This window comes from Microcaecilia unicolor, chromosome 4 (assembly GCF_901765095.1).
Source record: "Microcaecilia unicolor chromosome 4, aMicUni1.1, whole genome shotgun sequence".
NCBI lineage: Eukaryota > Metazoa > Chordata > Amphibia > Gymnophiona > Siphonopidae > Microcaecilia > Microcaecilia unicolor.
In genome coordinates, this window is record NC_044034.1 from 236,166,676 (window position 1) to 236,181,497 (window position 14,822).

The 14,822-nt window shown below is 42.9% G+C and overlaps 1 protein-coding gene across 2 annotated transcripts in view; it reads left to right on the forward strand.

Moving 5' to 3' along the window:
• Positions 1–14,822, forward strand: part of LOC115469062 (protein O-mannosyl-transferase TMTC4-like) — a 162,684-nt gene that overhangs the window by 19,883 nt on the left and 127,979 nt on the right. For both annotated transcript variants that reach the window (XM_030201344.1, XM_030201345.1), the window contains exon 2: positions 12,294–12,504. In XM_030201344.1, coding sequence (XP_030057204.1) covers positions 12,343–12,504 — 162 coding nt within the window. In that variant the 5' untranslated portion in view covers positions 12,294–12,342. The remainder of the gene's footprint in view (positions 1–12,293; positions 12,505–14,822) is intronic.

Sequence of the window (14,822 nt, forward strand, 5' to 3'; positions counted from 1 at the left end):
AACCTTGCCTCCAATCCCGTGACTTTTTAATTTTCTCAGGAGTCTCTCATGAGGAACTATGAAAAGCTTCCTGAAAATCTAGATACACTACATCAACCAGCTCATCTTTATCCACATGTTTATTCATTCCTTCAAAGAAATGAAGCAAATTAGTGAGGCAAGACTTCCCTTGGCTGAACCTGTGCTGACTCTGTCCCATTAAACCATGCTTTTGTTTATATGTTCTAAAATTTTAGTCTTTATAATAGTTTCCACTATTTTGCCCGGCACCGACATCAGGCTTACCGGTCTATAATTTCCCGGATCACCCCTAGAACCCTTTTTAAAAATCTGTGTCACATTGGCCACCCTCCAATCTTCATGTACTATGGACAATTTTAAATGACAGGTTACATATTACTAACAGCAGATCAGCAATTTTATGCCTGAGTTTGAGTACCCTTGGATGTGTGCCATCCGGTCCAGGTGATTTACTACTCTTTAATTTGTCAGTTTGGCTTAGTACATCTTCCAGGTTCACCAAGATTTCTTTCAGTTCCTCCGCATCATCACCCTTGAAAACTATTTCTGGTATAGGCAGATCTCTTACATCTTTTTCCATAAAGACAGAAGCAAAGCATTCAGTTTCTGCGCTATGGCTTTGTCCTCCTTGAGTGCCCCTTTTCTCCTTCATGATCTTACGGTCCCATGGATTCTCTCGCAGGTTTTCTGCTTCTGATGTAGAGAGCTGCACGGGAACAGGGATAGCGGGATTCCTGCAGATCTAGAAGTCTTGCGAGGTGTTGCTTGTAGTCTTGGCAGCCATATTAAAAAAGCAGAGAGGAGAGTACCAACACCGCTGTACTGGGCAGGAAAGAGTGGTGATCTTTCCTTCCCCGTAGAAGTCATTAGACCACCAGGCTGCCTTGAACTATGTGCTGGGAGGGCACCCAGGATCTGAGAGGAGGTGGATGGATGGAGTCAGGAAGGTAAAAGGGTGAGTCTTTCTCCTTCCTCGCACTGCTGTCATCTCCATACACTCAAAACAAAGCAAGCAAATATTTGTGACATTTATATCCCACATTAAACATGAATTAAGTTGAAACATGGGAACATTTAAAATCTTTTTTTTTTTTTTTCCCCTGTGCCTGTATCAAAAGAAAAAGATGGCATGTGGGAACTTGCTCCTTTTGTTTTGTGAATTGCAGTGGTATATTATAAAAATGCACTTGCCTTTTTTATTACTACTTTTTCACAGAAAGGTATTGAATAATTAGAGAAGGGCTTCCTCATGCTGAAGTTTTGTCCAGCATAAGTCTAAATGTGCCAACATTGTCCAGTTCAGAACGCTATTAGCTGCCAAGTTCATACAAAGTTAATTATGTTCAGTAGAAAATGAATGTTGCCTCAGGCTGCTTGCTATGTGAATACTGCATCAAATATTACATATTAAGGACATTTGCTGTAAACGTTGTTTTAATTAATTTATCCAGTCCTTACATATACATGGTTTTGCTTTTTAATCCCAAAGGTGAATCCTAAGGGTGGTTGAACAATTAAGCATAAGCTGTGTTGTTTGGTGACTTATTTGTTTGGAATTTGGACTACTTTGGGTCCTGTGCTGATCTGTACATCTGCTGTCTTATAGTACGGAAGAAAATGATTTATGTTACTTTTACTAGTATTTTTACTGGTTAAAGAGTCTGGCTTTCTTAGGAAAGGGGGGGTGAAGGTGACTGCAGCATGGCAAGGGATTAGTGGGCTGGGAGCTGGGATGGAGGAGATTACTTGCGGCGGGGACGGGCAAGGATGGGTTAGATTCCCCACAGGGATGGATGGGGACGGATTAGATTCCAGCAGGGACGGGTTGGATTTCTCTCCCTGTGGAACTCTATTCTGATGTATCTGAAAAGTTGTTACTGTGAGTTTTAGCCTCTACGGCAACTTTCTCTTCATATTCTCTTTTAGCCTTCTTTTATTAATGCCAGTGCTTATGTTGCTTCTTTTGGGTCATTTTTCCATTCTTTGAAGGACGATCTTTTGGCTGTAATGGCCTCTTTTACTTCACCTTTTAACCATGCTGACTGACGTTTTTTTTTTTCTTCTTTCCACCTTTGCAAATACGTGGAATGCATCTGGACTGGGCTTCCAAGATGATATTTTTTAATAACATCCACACCTGATTTAGTGTCCTAGCCTTAGCAGCCGATCCTTTTAGTTTCTTTTTAACCATTTTCCTCATTTTATTATAGAAGCCCTTTCGAAAATTAAAGGACAGCTACAGTAGATTTCCTTTGTGGGTTCATCCCAGATAGTAGCTCAAACTTGATCATGTTATGATCACTGAAATGACAGCTACAGTAGATTTCCTTTGTGGGTTCATCCCAGATAGTAGCTCAAACTTGATCATGTTATGATCACTGTTTCCTAGGGAAGCCAACATACCACCTCTTGCACTCTGCCCTGCATGCCACCAAGGACCATATCCAAAATAACTCCCCCTCTTGTCGGTTCCTGGACCAGTTGCTCCAAGAAGCAGTCGCTTATTACATCTAGAAATTGTATCTCCTTGGCAATCCCTGATGTAACATTTATCCAGTCAATATCGGAGTAATTGAAATCACCCATTATTATAGCGTTGCCCAATTTGCCAGCTTTCCTAATTTCTATAAACATTTCTTCATCCATCTGTTCATTCTGTTCTGGTGGATGGTAGTACAGCCCTACAAGAATACTCCCTCTTTCACACATGAAAATCTATCCATAATGATTCTATGCTGCTATTTATGTCATGTGGAATGTTCTTTCACATATAGCGCAATCCCTCCCCCCCCCCCCCCCCCCGCCTCCTCCAATTTGTTTTCACATCTGTGTTGAGGATTCTTAGCCCACACCTCTTCATCGAACTGCTGTAATTCAGACACATTCGTAGGTTTTCATGCATGAACTACTTGTTCCGTGTCCTGCCACAGCATCTATATTGGGTTTAAATTAGGTCTCTGACTAGGCCAGACCAAAACCTTAATTTTATATCACTTCTGCCTCCTATTGGAAGGCAATTTTTGGAATAAGCTTCTGGGTTGGAGCTTAGTGGTATTTGGTGTCCATTTGTTATTTAAGGGTTTTGAGCTGGGGTTTTCAACCCAGTCCTTGGGATGCACCCATCCAGTCATGTTTTTAGCATACCCACAATGAATATGCATGAGAGAGATCTGCATAGCACATGTGGATATCCTGATTGGCTGAGTAGATAAATCAGAAAGCCATGGGTTAGAGCCGCTGACTCTGGCTTCTAAGGCAAGCTATCCGCAAAAAGGAAAAGTCCAAATGCAGTAATCAGTGAGCATATGTTTAACTGCCATGTTAAAATCACTTCTTAACTGCACGCTACAGCTTGCAGTAGCTGTCTGCATCAGCCCCTGAGTGTGTCTGAAGGACTATGTTGAGAACCCTTGGATTAGAGGCATCTCACCCAAAATACTTTTTGGGGCAATGAGGAGATGGATAAGGCGCACTATAATACTACTTGATCACATGATATTTTAACATCTGGGGGAAAAGGGCTTTTGATGATTCTTTTAAAGCTTCTTCCTACAGGTGTAGGTAAAGTTTGGGGGCTACAAACTACAACTCTTTTTTTTTTTTTTTTTTGTTAAAACTGGCCTGCAAAGCATGGATTTTTTTTCCTACACATGCCCTTTTGCAAAATTTCATGTTAGTTTGGTGTTTTCCATGATCTTGTGTTGCAGCAGCTCATCAATGTTAAATGTACCTTTACTTTTGTTCATAGAGGAGTACATGTGAAAGTTTGTATTATAAAAGTGCAGTTTCTTGCAAAGGTTTTGTGAGGACAAGCAGGACATCATGTCCTTGCAAATAAGTGATGTCATCTGACAGAGCCCGATGCTGAGTAACTTCCCGGCTTCTTTGTAGAAGCATTTGAAACAGCACACTGTGCACATGTGCACGTCTTCACACGCATCACCACCATGTGGGACTAGGCAATTTTTCTTCCACTCTAGGGCATTGGAAATTTATTCTTATATCTCTTTCTCAGCTCATGTCTCTCGTGTGGCTCAGCCTGTTTTCCTTTATTTCGTCAGTGCTGCACAGAGCCAGTATTCTGTTTCTCCCCCTTTATTTCCCTTAGATTTTGCGGCACTTTTTTTTTACTATAAATCTTGTTTATTGATATGCATAATAGGATACAAAGGAAAGGACTTGACAACATCAGTCAGAAAAAAACAGTATCCATACAGACATAATAAACCGCTAATATAGGCGTTGATTTTTATCCCAAGAATCCTTCTATCCCTCCCCTACTAATTCCTTTTGTTTTTTCGGTCAAGAATTCAGAATCTTACTACGTGCAGTTGGAGTGAGTGAGTCCCAAAAAGGAAACCAGGTTTTACAAAATAGATATCCTTTTTTTTGAAGCTAAGTCAGAGATTCCTGTCCGTTCTAGGGAGCAGAGGTGGATCATAGATGAGCGCCACTGAGGTATTGTGGGGCCATTGTGATCCAACCACAGTTGAAGGATTACTTTTTTTGCCATTAGCATAGATCTTTTTAGAAAAGCCGTCGAGCCTTGAGGTGCAGGACCTGAAATGTGGAAAATGTCAAATAGTTGGCTGGGTGTTGGATGCCATTTGATGTTCCAGAGCTTCGATACGTGATTAGATAGTTCTTTCCAAAAAGTCATTGGCAAAGAACAAGACCAGAACATATGTCCCAGATGAGCTCCACCGGAACACCTAGAGCATGAGTTATTGTTTCTTAATGTGGCTCGAAAGGCTCTAGGAGGCGACATATGTAGTCGTAGCACAAATTTGTAATGTAGCTCCCACTAGTTAGCATTTTCTGTCAAATGATAAGCATGATTCTACTTGCTCTGGTTGGAGCTTCAAACCCAGTTCTGAGTTCCATTGCTGAGTTACTTTGGTGAAGTCATATTTTGTAGTCTAATCTCTTAAATAAGAGTGAAAGTATTTCAGCGGGGTACGTTGCTGAGCATCAAGATCTAGAACCTCATTCAAACGCTCCCAAACCTCTAGTGACAATGCTAGAGGAGATAAAGAATGTACATAGTGACGAAGTTGAAAATAGGCAAACATATCTGCATCATTTAAACCAAATTCCTCGCAAAGAATCGTAAAATACTTTATGGCTCCCCGCTCTGTAACCACATGAAATAGATAATGTATCCCCCTGGAGGACCACCTGCGAAATATCAAAGAAGAACCACCCACTGGGAAGACCAGATTACCCTGAATAAGGAATAGAGGGGACATCTCAGCATTTATGGAGTAAAACTTACATATCCATCGCCAAGCTTGATGCAGCGGGAGAAAGATAGCTGCAAATGTCCCAAAGGGGGGGCCCTCCCTACTGGGGCATGGAGCCAGTAGGCAAAATGTAATGGCTTGAGAGAGGAGATCTCTGGGTGCAAGAAATAAATTGTGTAGAGTGAAACCAATCATAAAGATGGAGAGCACAACTGGATATTGAAAAGAGTCGGAGATTCAATAATCCCAATCCCCCCTTGGCACGTGGTAGCATGGCTCTAGAGAGAGGTATTCGAGCCCGCTTTCCTTTCCATAGAAATGTAGTCAATCTCCTGTGCAGCCATCTTTCATCTTTATGACATAACATAAGGGGTATTGTTTGAAAGGTATAGATCCATGTAGGAAAAAGAACCATATTGTACAACGCTACTCCCCCTAGCAAGGATAGAGGTAAACCTTGCCATCCCTGTAAAATCTCCTCTATCTGGGTCTTTAGTGCTTCCAGATTTATAGTAGAGAGTTGTGTTAAATCTGAGGGGATATAAACACCCAAATATTTCACCGCTTTGTGTTCCCACTGGAGGGGAAAAGGGCCCTCCCACATCTCTTTCACTTCTTGCTGAACTGGGAAGGCTACTGATTTTTGGTAGTTCGGAGAGAGCCCTGAGAAAAAGCTGAATTCATCAAGAACAGATAACAACTGGGGTAAACCTTGTTGTGGTTGAGTAAGTGTGAGAAACAAATCATCTGCAAAGGCCAGAATATTTACTGTTTGTCCTGGTAGAGAGACCCCAAATATATCGGGATCAATTAGTATTGTACGCAGCAAGGGCTCTAAATAAAGCAAAAATAAAAGAGGCGAGAGTGGGCAGCCTTGTCTTGTACCCTTCTGAACTGCAAAAGTGGGAGATTTATATCCATTTACTAGGAGACGGGCTGATGGGTTGTTATATAGGGATTGAATAGCTTGAAAAAAAACAGCCCTTCAGCCCCACATAGGATAAGACCTGAAATAGATAGTCCCAGTAAACCTTATCGAAGGCCTTTTCTGCATCTAGGCTAACAAGTAGTAGTTGTTCTTTAGTAAATTGACTCCTTCAAAACAGCATGCTGTCCCCTAACAAACCCCACTTGGTGGTCTCCTATTAATGTAGGGATGTGAAGAGCCAAACGATCGACCAAAACTCGTGCCAAAATTTTAGATCTACATTTAATAATGAAATTGGTCGATAAGATTCTACTTTGTCTCGTGGTTTACCTGGTTTTGGAATAAGGGTGATCAGGGCCTCATTCTCCCCTGGAGAGAAGAAACCCCGCTCACCACTCAGTCATAATAAGCTATAAGGGATCCACAAATGTGAAGTTCTAGCATTTTATAGTATTCATGTGAGAAGCCCCATTGGAAGAGATTTAATTACTTTTTGAATTTCTTTGGCTCTTAGAGGTTGGGATAGCTGAGTTCAGACTGCCTGGGGAAGACATGGCAAGCCTGCATCCTCTAAATAGTCCCGAACTGAGGGACCAGGGCCCCATTGTTCCGCTGAGGACAGATTTGTGAAATAAGAGTGGAATGCAGATATTATTCCTTCTTGGTTTGAAACACAGAGCCCCTGTTTAGTAGTAATTGTGGGGATAAAGTGGCGTGGTGACTATGTGCGAACCACTTGGGCTAATAACTTTCCGGTTTTATTGCCAAATCTTTGAAAATTGTGTCTTCGTGCCAATAAACGCAGTTTCGTTTTTTTCATGGATAAATGAGTTTAATGCAATTAAGGCTGCTCACATTCTCACGATTTATATGGGATGGAGTCAGGAGATATGCTTTTTTTTGCTGCTCAATAGTCTTTTTCTAGCTTTACAATTCCTGCCTACAAGCATTTAGTTCTTGCGCTCATATAGGCTGTCACTTCTCCCCTTATTACAGCTTTGGAAGCTTCCCAAAAGAGGATAGGAGAAGAACACGAGTCCACGTTCGTTTCCTCATAAAATTCCCATCGGGATTTCAGGTGCTCTAAGAATTTGCTATCCTGACTCAAATAAGATGGGAATCTCCAGGTACAAGACAAGTGGCCCCTCCCGTCTACATCTATATCTACCCCATATTGGCGAATAATCAGAAACTGCCAAGGGTCCTATATTAGCTCGACGTACCTAAAAGAACCATGCCTGAGATAGTAAAATATAATCTATGCGGGCCCAAGATTGGTGGGCCTTGGATTGATGTGTATAATCTCTTACCATGGGATTTAATAGGCGCCATGGATCTACCAATTGTAAAGATGTGCATGAAAAGGGGAGCCCTCTACCTTTCCCTACCGCCGGGCAGGCTCTTGGGGATGAGCGATCTACCATCGGATCCATTACTTGGTTAAAATCTCCTGCCCAGACCCAAGAGGCGTCTGAATATTTGTGTCCCAGGGCCGAAAGTGTTTGAAAAAATTGAGGGGAATATATATTGGGGGATTATACTGTGCAGAGAGAGAATTTCTGGCCTTGATAGTTGATATGAATCAACCCAATCCTACCCTCATTATCTTTGTACACTAATTTGGACTGACACTGCAACCCTTTTTTCAGTAAAACAGCTACCCCACTTCGTTTGTTACCCGAGGAAGATAAATAACAATTCTCCACCCATTGTTGTCTAAGTTTCATGTATTCTGCGTCCGATAGTTTGGTTTCCTGTAGGCAAGCAATAGTTTCCCGGTGGTGTTTTAATTGCATCAAAATCTTGGAGTGCTTCACTGGCGAGGATATGCCTGAAACATTCCAAGACACAATACAAAGTGCCAAATCACCTATCAGTGCCTCTGGTTAATTGAAAAGCCATCAAATTATCTTGCCCATTTACAGAGCCCCCAGGGGATCGCCAATCAACATATGCAGATTCATCATATAGGAAACAACGGTCTTGTATACCATAACCCACACTCACCCTTTCATCCTCTTGTCTCTTCACAGTCTGGAGGTCACATATGCTAGAGCAGAGAGCCAACCTTGACATATATTCAGCATGCGAGATATTACCTTGTACATTATACATCACACTCACTCTTTCTACATCTTGTGCCTTCAGAATCATTGAGTAATCCCAAACCCTTCCCGTCCTCCTTACCCCCTTGTTACCAATGATCCTGGAAATGAGGAAAGGGACAATAGTCAGTGTTGTTGTTGTTATTATTATTAACATTTGTATAGCGCTACCAGACGCATGCAGCACTGAACACCTGACACAGAGAGACAGTCCCTGCTCGATAGAGCTTACAATCTAAAAATGCAGATAGACAAGACAGTTAAGGGCGAGGAAAGTACTGGGTGAGAAGGAACAAGGATAGGGGAATTGAGTAGTGGTCAGGAGCCAAAAGCAGTGGTGAAAAGGTGGGTTTTCAGCATAGATTTGAAAACAGGTAGAGATGGAGCTAGGCGTACAGGCTCAGGAAGTCCATTCCAGGCATAAGGTGCTAATAAGGTGTTAATGCCAGAAAGGGTGGGGGGGGGGGGCTTCCTTCCTTCTATGAAGCTTCATCCATCTACAAATCTGCAAACCTTTACCCATTGGCATGTTTACAGTGTGCTTAAATATAACCATTCTCTTACAGTAATAGGTCATTAGATAGATCTTGGTAGAGGTTGTAAATATACAGATCGTGATCTCACACGTTCTCCAAAGATTGTATCCATGTCTGAGCAGTTTCTGGGTTAGTGAATGAGTGCCAGCGATTTTCATGGTGTACTCGCAAATTGGCTAGATATTGTAGAGAAAAATGCAGGTGCTTAGTTATCAGTTGGGAGCAGATTGGCGAAAAGGCGCGTCGTTTCATGGTGAGAGCAGCAGCGTAGTCTTGAAATATCTTAATCGAATGTCCTTCAAATTGTATATCTTCAGGCTTTATTTTTATAGAGGCACAAAATCTGAGCTTTTTGTAAGTAACGGTGAAATTTCGCTATGACCACCCTAGGCCTGTCGTCTAAAGTATGAGTAGGCTCCAAACAATGTACTCAATCTAGATGAATGACGCCTTTATCCCCCACCGACGGGAATTTTTCCAGCAACCAAGACTCTAATGCTGTAGATAAGGAGGATTCTTGAAGTGATTCCGTGAACCCAACAAATCGCAGGTTTTCACGGCTCGCTCTGTTCTCCAAGTCCTCAATTTTCACCTGTTGGGCGCGGGAGAGTCTCCAAGCGTTCTATATCTGCATTGTGAGACTGAAGTGTATCTTCCGCCTCAGAAACCTGACACTCCAGCTCGCCGGTCCGTCGTGTTAGATCCGAGGCAGTCTGGGCAATCCCTTCAATTTGTTCCGAAAGTTGCATGAACCTAGAATACTGATTCATGGGGCGTCGATGGGGGAGACTGTGCCATCTTGTCCTCTTTTGGGCAGGTCCAATCCTGGCCTCTCCGTGATGATTTCGACGACATAGAGAGCGTTGTTCTATTTATAAATTTGTCCATAGGCTCCCAGATTAATAAGTATAATGAATATTTTCAAAAAACGCCATGCATTTTGTAAAAAGAGTTGAAAGAAGAGGGTCCCTGAGTAGCCAGTTTAGTGTACGTCCACCACCGCTCACAGCACCACGTGACCTCAGTTTTGTGGCACTTCTAAGTTTTCTTTATTTTCTGTGGCTCACGGCCTCTGTAAGACTGAGCACTCTGGATGGTGTGAAATTTCTTTCCTTTTATTTTTTCATCATTGAGACATTTTATTTCACTTGGCTATGTTCCCTGAAATGTACCCCCAAAACTCCCGGTGATTTTAAAAAGTGCTCCCAGTGTGGCAGGATCATGTTTCTTATAGACACTCAAATATAGAGTAGTGGTTAGTGCTTAGATCTGGAAGCAGTCAGGTCAGTTGTTTGAGGCTTGCTGTGTCATGTCATTTTGTGTAGTCCTGAAGAGGTGATGAGATAGGACCACCTGAGGGGAGGAAAACTTCACTGGTGTATCTTACCTTCTCCTGCTGAAAATTGCATTTAAACTTGGGAAAAGGTAAACTTGGGTTGAATAGGTAATTTCATTGTCTTCTTTTTGTTAAATTACTCTTAGTGCATTTTGAAACTTGGCATAACATCAGTTTAGAGCACAGTAACCAGTTGAGGGAAGCCTCTATTTAGTGTTTGATTCCCTCCCTCCCCCTCCCCCCCCCCCCCCCAAGGCTGATGTTTGATTTTATAGGTGCTCCAGCCAATTAGGGGGAAGTCTTTGCAGACTGAAGTAGATTTGGGGGGGGGGGGGGGGGCTTTTTTTTTTTTTTGCAATGTGCTGTGTCTTTATTTTAGGAAAGGGTTATTTAAATTCTTTATATTGCTGGGGAAACTGTTGCTCTATTTTACTTTATTTTTGTATCTTAGAGAGGACTTCATTTATTTTTCTCTTTAAAGAGCTTGAGTGTCTCCTTTGTCCAGAAAAGATTTCAGTAAGAGATCATATAATTTTAAGTGGAAGAGCTTTGCCATCTGGTATGAGGGTAGGGCCCTATATCCTTTTTCTTGTCTAGACAAATACTGCTTGAGTATCTTCTGCAATTGTTAGGATTCACCTCCATGCAATTGATGCTTATCAGTATGTGAAAGGTAAGCCCATCTCTGTACAACCTTTGGTTGTTTGATTCAGGAGAGGTCTGCTGTTACTCAACCCCCCTGTAAAACCTCCCACAGTGTCAAGGGATTTCAATGTCATTCTCACCCAACTGATGAAAGCTCCATTTGGGCCAGTTGACACCTGTCACTTGAAGTTTTTAACCTGGAAGGTACTATTTTTGGTGGTGGTCACTTCAGCCCCAGGGTGAGGGAGCTCCAGGCTCTAGTAGCTGATCCACCTTACACAAGATTTCATCACAACAGGGTAGTTCTCTGCATGCATCTGAAATTCCTTCTTAACCAGTCAATTGTTCTGTCAACAGTGTTGTTGTTGTTTATTGTTTATTAATTCTTCCCAAAACCCCATGTCCATCGTAGTGAAAGGGCCCTGCACACCTTGGACTGTAAGAGATCCTTGGCCTTCTACCCGGAGCAGACTAAAGCCCATAGACAGTCCACCCAGCTTTTTGTTTCTTCCAACTATAACAGGATGGAGACAGCCATTGGTAAATATACCTTATCCAGTTGGCTAGCAGACTGCAACTCCTTTACGTATGCCCAGGCTGGGCTGACTCTTGAGGGTCATTTCATGGCCTATAATGTCAGGGCTATGGCTACGTCAGTAGCCCTTTTAAGGTCAGCATCTATAGAGATTTGCAGTCCACATATTCACATCTCATTATTGTCAAGAGTAAATTTCCTGATTCAACAGTCAGTTTGGCCAGTCAGTGCTTCAGAATCTGTTTGTGGTCTAGAATCCAACTCCACTCCCGTAAGTCCCTTTGGCTAAGCCTGAACAGAAACAAAACACACACATATGCAAAAAAATAAAAAATAAAACACAATGTTAAAAAATTTCTGGGCCTTAATCTGTTGCAGGTCTTGTTTATTTTTCTTTCTTTTTTTGTCAGCCTGGTAGCTAGCGAGTCCCATCTGTGAAAATGTGATGTCCTGCTTGACCTTGGTTAAAACGAAGTTACTCACCTGTAGCAGATGTTCTCCGAGGACAGCAGGACATATATTCTCACACACGTGCCCACCTCCCCTCAAAGTTGTATTCTATTAGTTTTTTTTTAATAGACTGCCTGGTCTCTCATGGCCACAGCGGGCGGGAAGATGTGCGCATGTGCATGGTGTGCAGATCCAAATGCTTCTAGAATAAAGCTGTGAAGTTGTTCGGCACTGGGCTCTGTCAGATGACGTTGCCCATCTGTGAGAATGTTTCCAGCTGTACTTGGAGAACACTTGCTAGGCTGCTACAGGTGAGTAACTTCATTTTACTTGGTAAAAAACATGCAAAAATGTTAAAACTATAGCATTTTTGTGAGTTTCAGGGCGTATTTTACTCATGAAGCCTCTATTATGAAAGTTTCACAATATGCTACATTAGACTTTGTCAAATATGAACACAGTTGTAGAAATCTGTACTCTTATGTTTCTTGCAGAAGCCAACGTAATGGTGGAACTCCATGCATGGCATGAACATATCGTAAAATGGCACAGTCTGAGATTAACCTGGACCACGACATTCCGATTCTTCATCTTTCTTCCTTCTGGGCTAAAAGTATTATAGGACTCCTAGCTTTTGTATGTTTTGCAAATAGCTTTGATGGAGATTTTGTCTTTGATGATTCAGAAGCCATTCTCAATAATAAGGTTTGTGTATTAGATTTAAGAATGCAGAATTTTCTTAAATGTATTTTTAAAATAAGTGGAGAAAGCATGGAGAGCACGTCTCAAGGAATTCTTCCCAACTCCTCTACTTGAGTGTGTATGTGCTGGTGCATGTGTTCACATGTTGGTCTATGTAGGCTGTGAAGCCTGTGTGCATATATATCTGTTTTTTCCTTAGCTTCTGGACTTGTACCATCCTTAACAAGCAGGGTGTTATCCTTTCATGCCAGGAGAGGGAGGTAGAGAAATTGATCTTTTCCAGTGATGTCACTGTTTATAACCTGCCGTTACTCGTAGTAAAGTTCCAGTATTTCTCTACTTCTAGCAGAGATTAGGTTGTTCAGGCTGGTACTGCCGGTCCCTGCCCTAGCTCCCAGCAGTGCAGGCCTTTGCCTCCCAGCTTGGTTGAGCCTAATGACCGGCTCCCAGGTTTCCAGATCCATCAACCAGACCTGGTCAAGTGCAGAGCTTGTCTCCACTGTCCCCAGTCATCTCCCTCGGGCTACCAGTGGGCGAGACTTTATGACTTGGCCCCTGCCTTGCCCAAGGGGGTGTGGGTCCCCATCCCTCCCTCTTCTCTTGCACCTTCTTGGGTCCTTCCTCTGAGCTTCCCCTTCAGGCAAACAAACTGGCTGGGGTTACCTGGTTTAGCTTTTCCCTTGCATAGGGAGTTAAGCTATGTAAAAAAAGACAAAAATAAAAACCTTGCCTTTGCAGCCTTAGAGAAACAGCCCACCTGAAGGAGCAAGCAAGCAGGGGGATGGCAGGAATGGCAGAGTCCCGGACTGCAGTGAGCCTATACTACTACTACTCATTTCTATAGCGCTACTAGACGTACGCAGCGCTGTACACATGAACATGAAGAGACAGTCCCTGCTCAACAGAGCTAGCCTATGTGGACCATCAGGTGCTGCATGACCTGTGGGAGCCAGCAACTTATTACAGCTGTGGGTTCCCTTTCCCTTCCTATGACAGGTCATTTTCAACTTTGGAAATTGTCCCAGGGAGGGTCTGGGGGACTGTCCAGATGTCTGTGGAGACCACTTTCTCAGGGCCAGTGAGACCCTCATCCTGTTATCTTTGGCAGGAATTGTGGCCATTTTAAGTGCAGGCAGTCCCCATTAGGGTTTGGTGGGTCATGACTAATAAGTACCTGTATATAAGATGTAAACCTCTTTGGGGCTCATTTTCACAGCACTTAGCCTTCCAAAGTTCCATAGAAACCTATGGAACTTTGGAAGGCTAAGTGCTTTGAAAATATGCCTCAAAAGGTGGTTTATCAAAATCCCTCCCCTTTCCCTTTTACTAGTAGAGGATAAAACCTAGAGGCAGACATTGTAAGAAACACAGTCTTTATTAGCTATAAGCTCCCAGGAATTCAAAATGAGGCAAGCAATGCTCCAGTTTCTGGATGCTTTTGCCAAATGCATCCAGGAACAGCAGCATTGCTTGCCTTGATTTTTCTGTTGGACCAGCCAAGGTGATGTCTGCAGTTTTACACTAGCTGGTAATCTTGTCCCTGATGCAGCCAGTGTCTCTAGCGAAACATGGCCATGTTGGGCACAGATGTTTGAATTCCTGGGAGCTTTTAGCTAATAAATAAAGACTGTTTCTTACAAGGTCTACCTCTTGGTTTTATCTTTCACATTGGATTTGGGGGGACCACCTGCCTTGTTGCTTTTTGACTCCTTTTACTGGTGGAACAGTCCCAGTCATTGTCTTTAGCAGGGGATTTCTCTGGACCTGTCTGATTTGGGTGGTGGTCACCACTGATGTCAGTCTCTTTGACTGTGTAGCTCGCTCTTTGGACTGAGAGGTTCAGGGATGCTGGTTCTTGCTTGGATGGCTCTTGGTCCATCACCATCTGGAGACGTTACAGTCAGATTGGCTCTAGTGAAGTTTCTTCCTCTGGTTTGAGGAAGGGTGGTCTGGGTGATGGTGGACAATGCCACAGTGGTGGTTTATATTAACAAACAAAATGGTACCAGGAATCAAGCAGTGGTACTGGAGGCTGCTGCACTCTGTTGCTGGGTGGAAGCAAATTTACTGGCCTTGTTGGCAGTCCACATTGCCAGCATTGTTCAGGTAGACTACCTCAGTCTGTCTTTCCTAGATCCAGAGGACTAGGAGCTGGGGCAGGCAGCCTTTCAGCTCCTTCTGAACCGCTGGGGGCAGCTGGTATTTGACCTCATGGCTTCGAGCAGCAGTGCCAAAGTGGATCACTTTTTCAGCTGCTGGAGAGAAGTGGCATCACATGGTATAGATGCCCTGGTTCTGCAGTGGCCCAGGGAGGAGCCCTT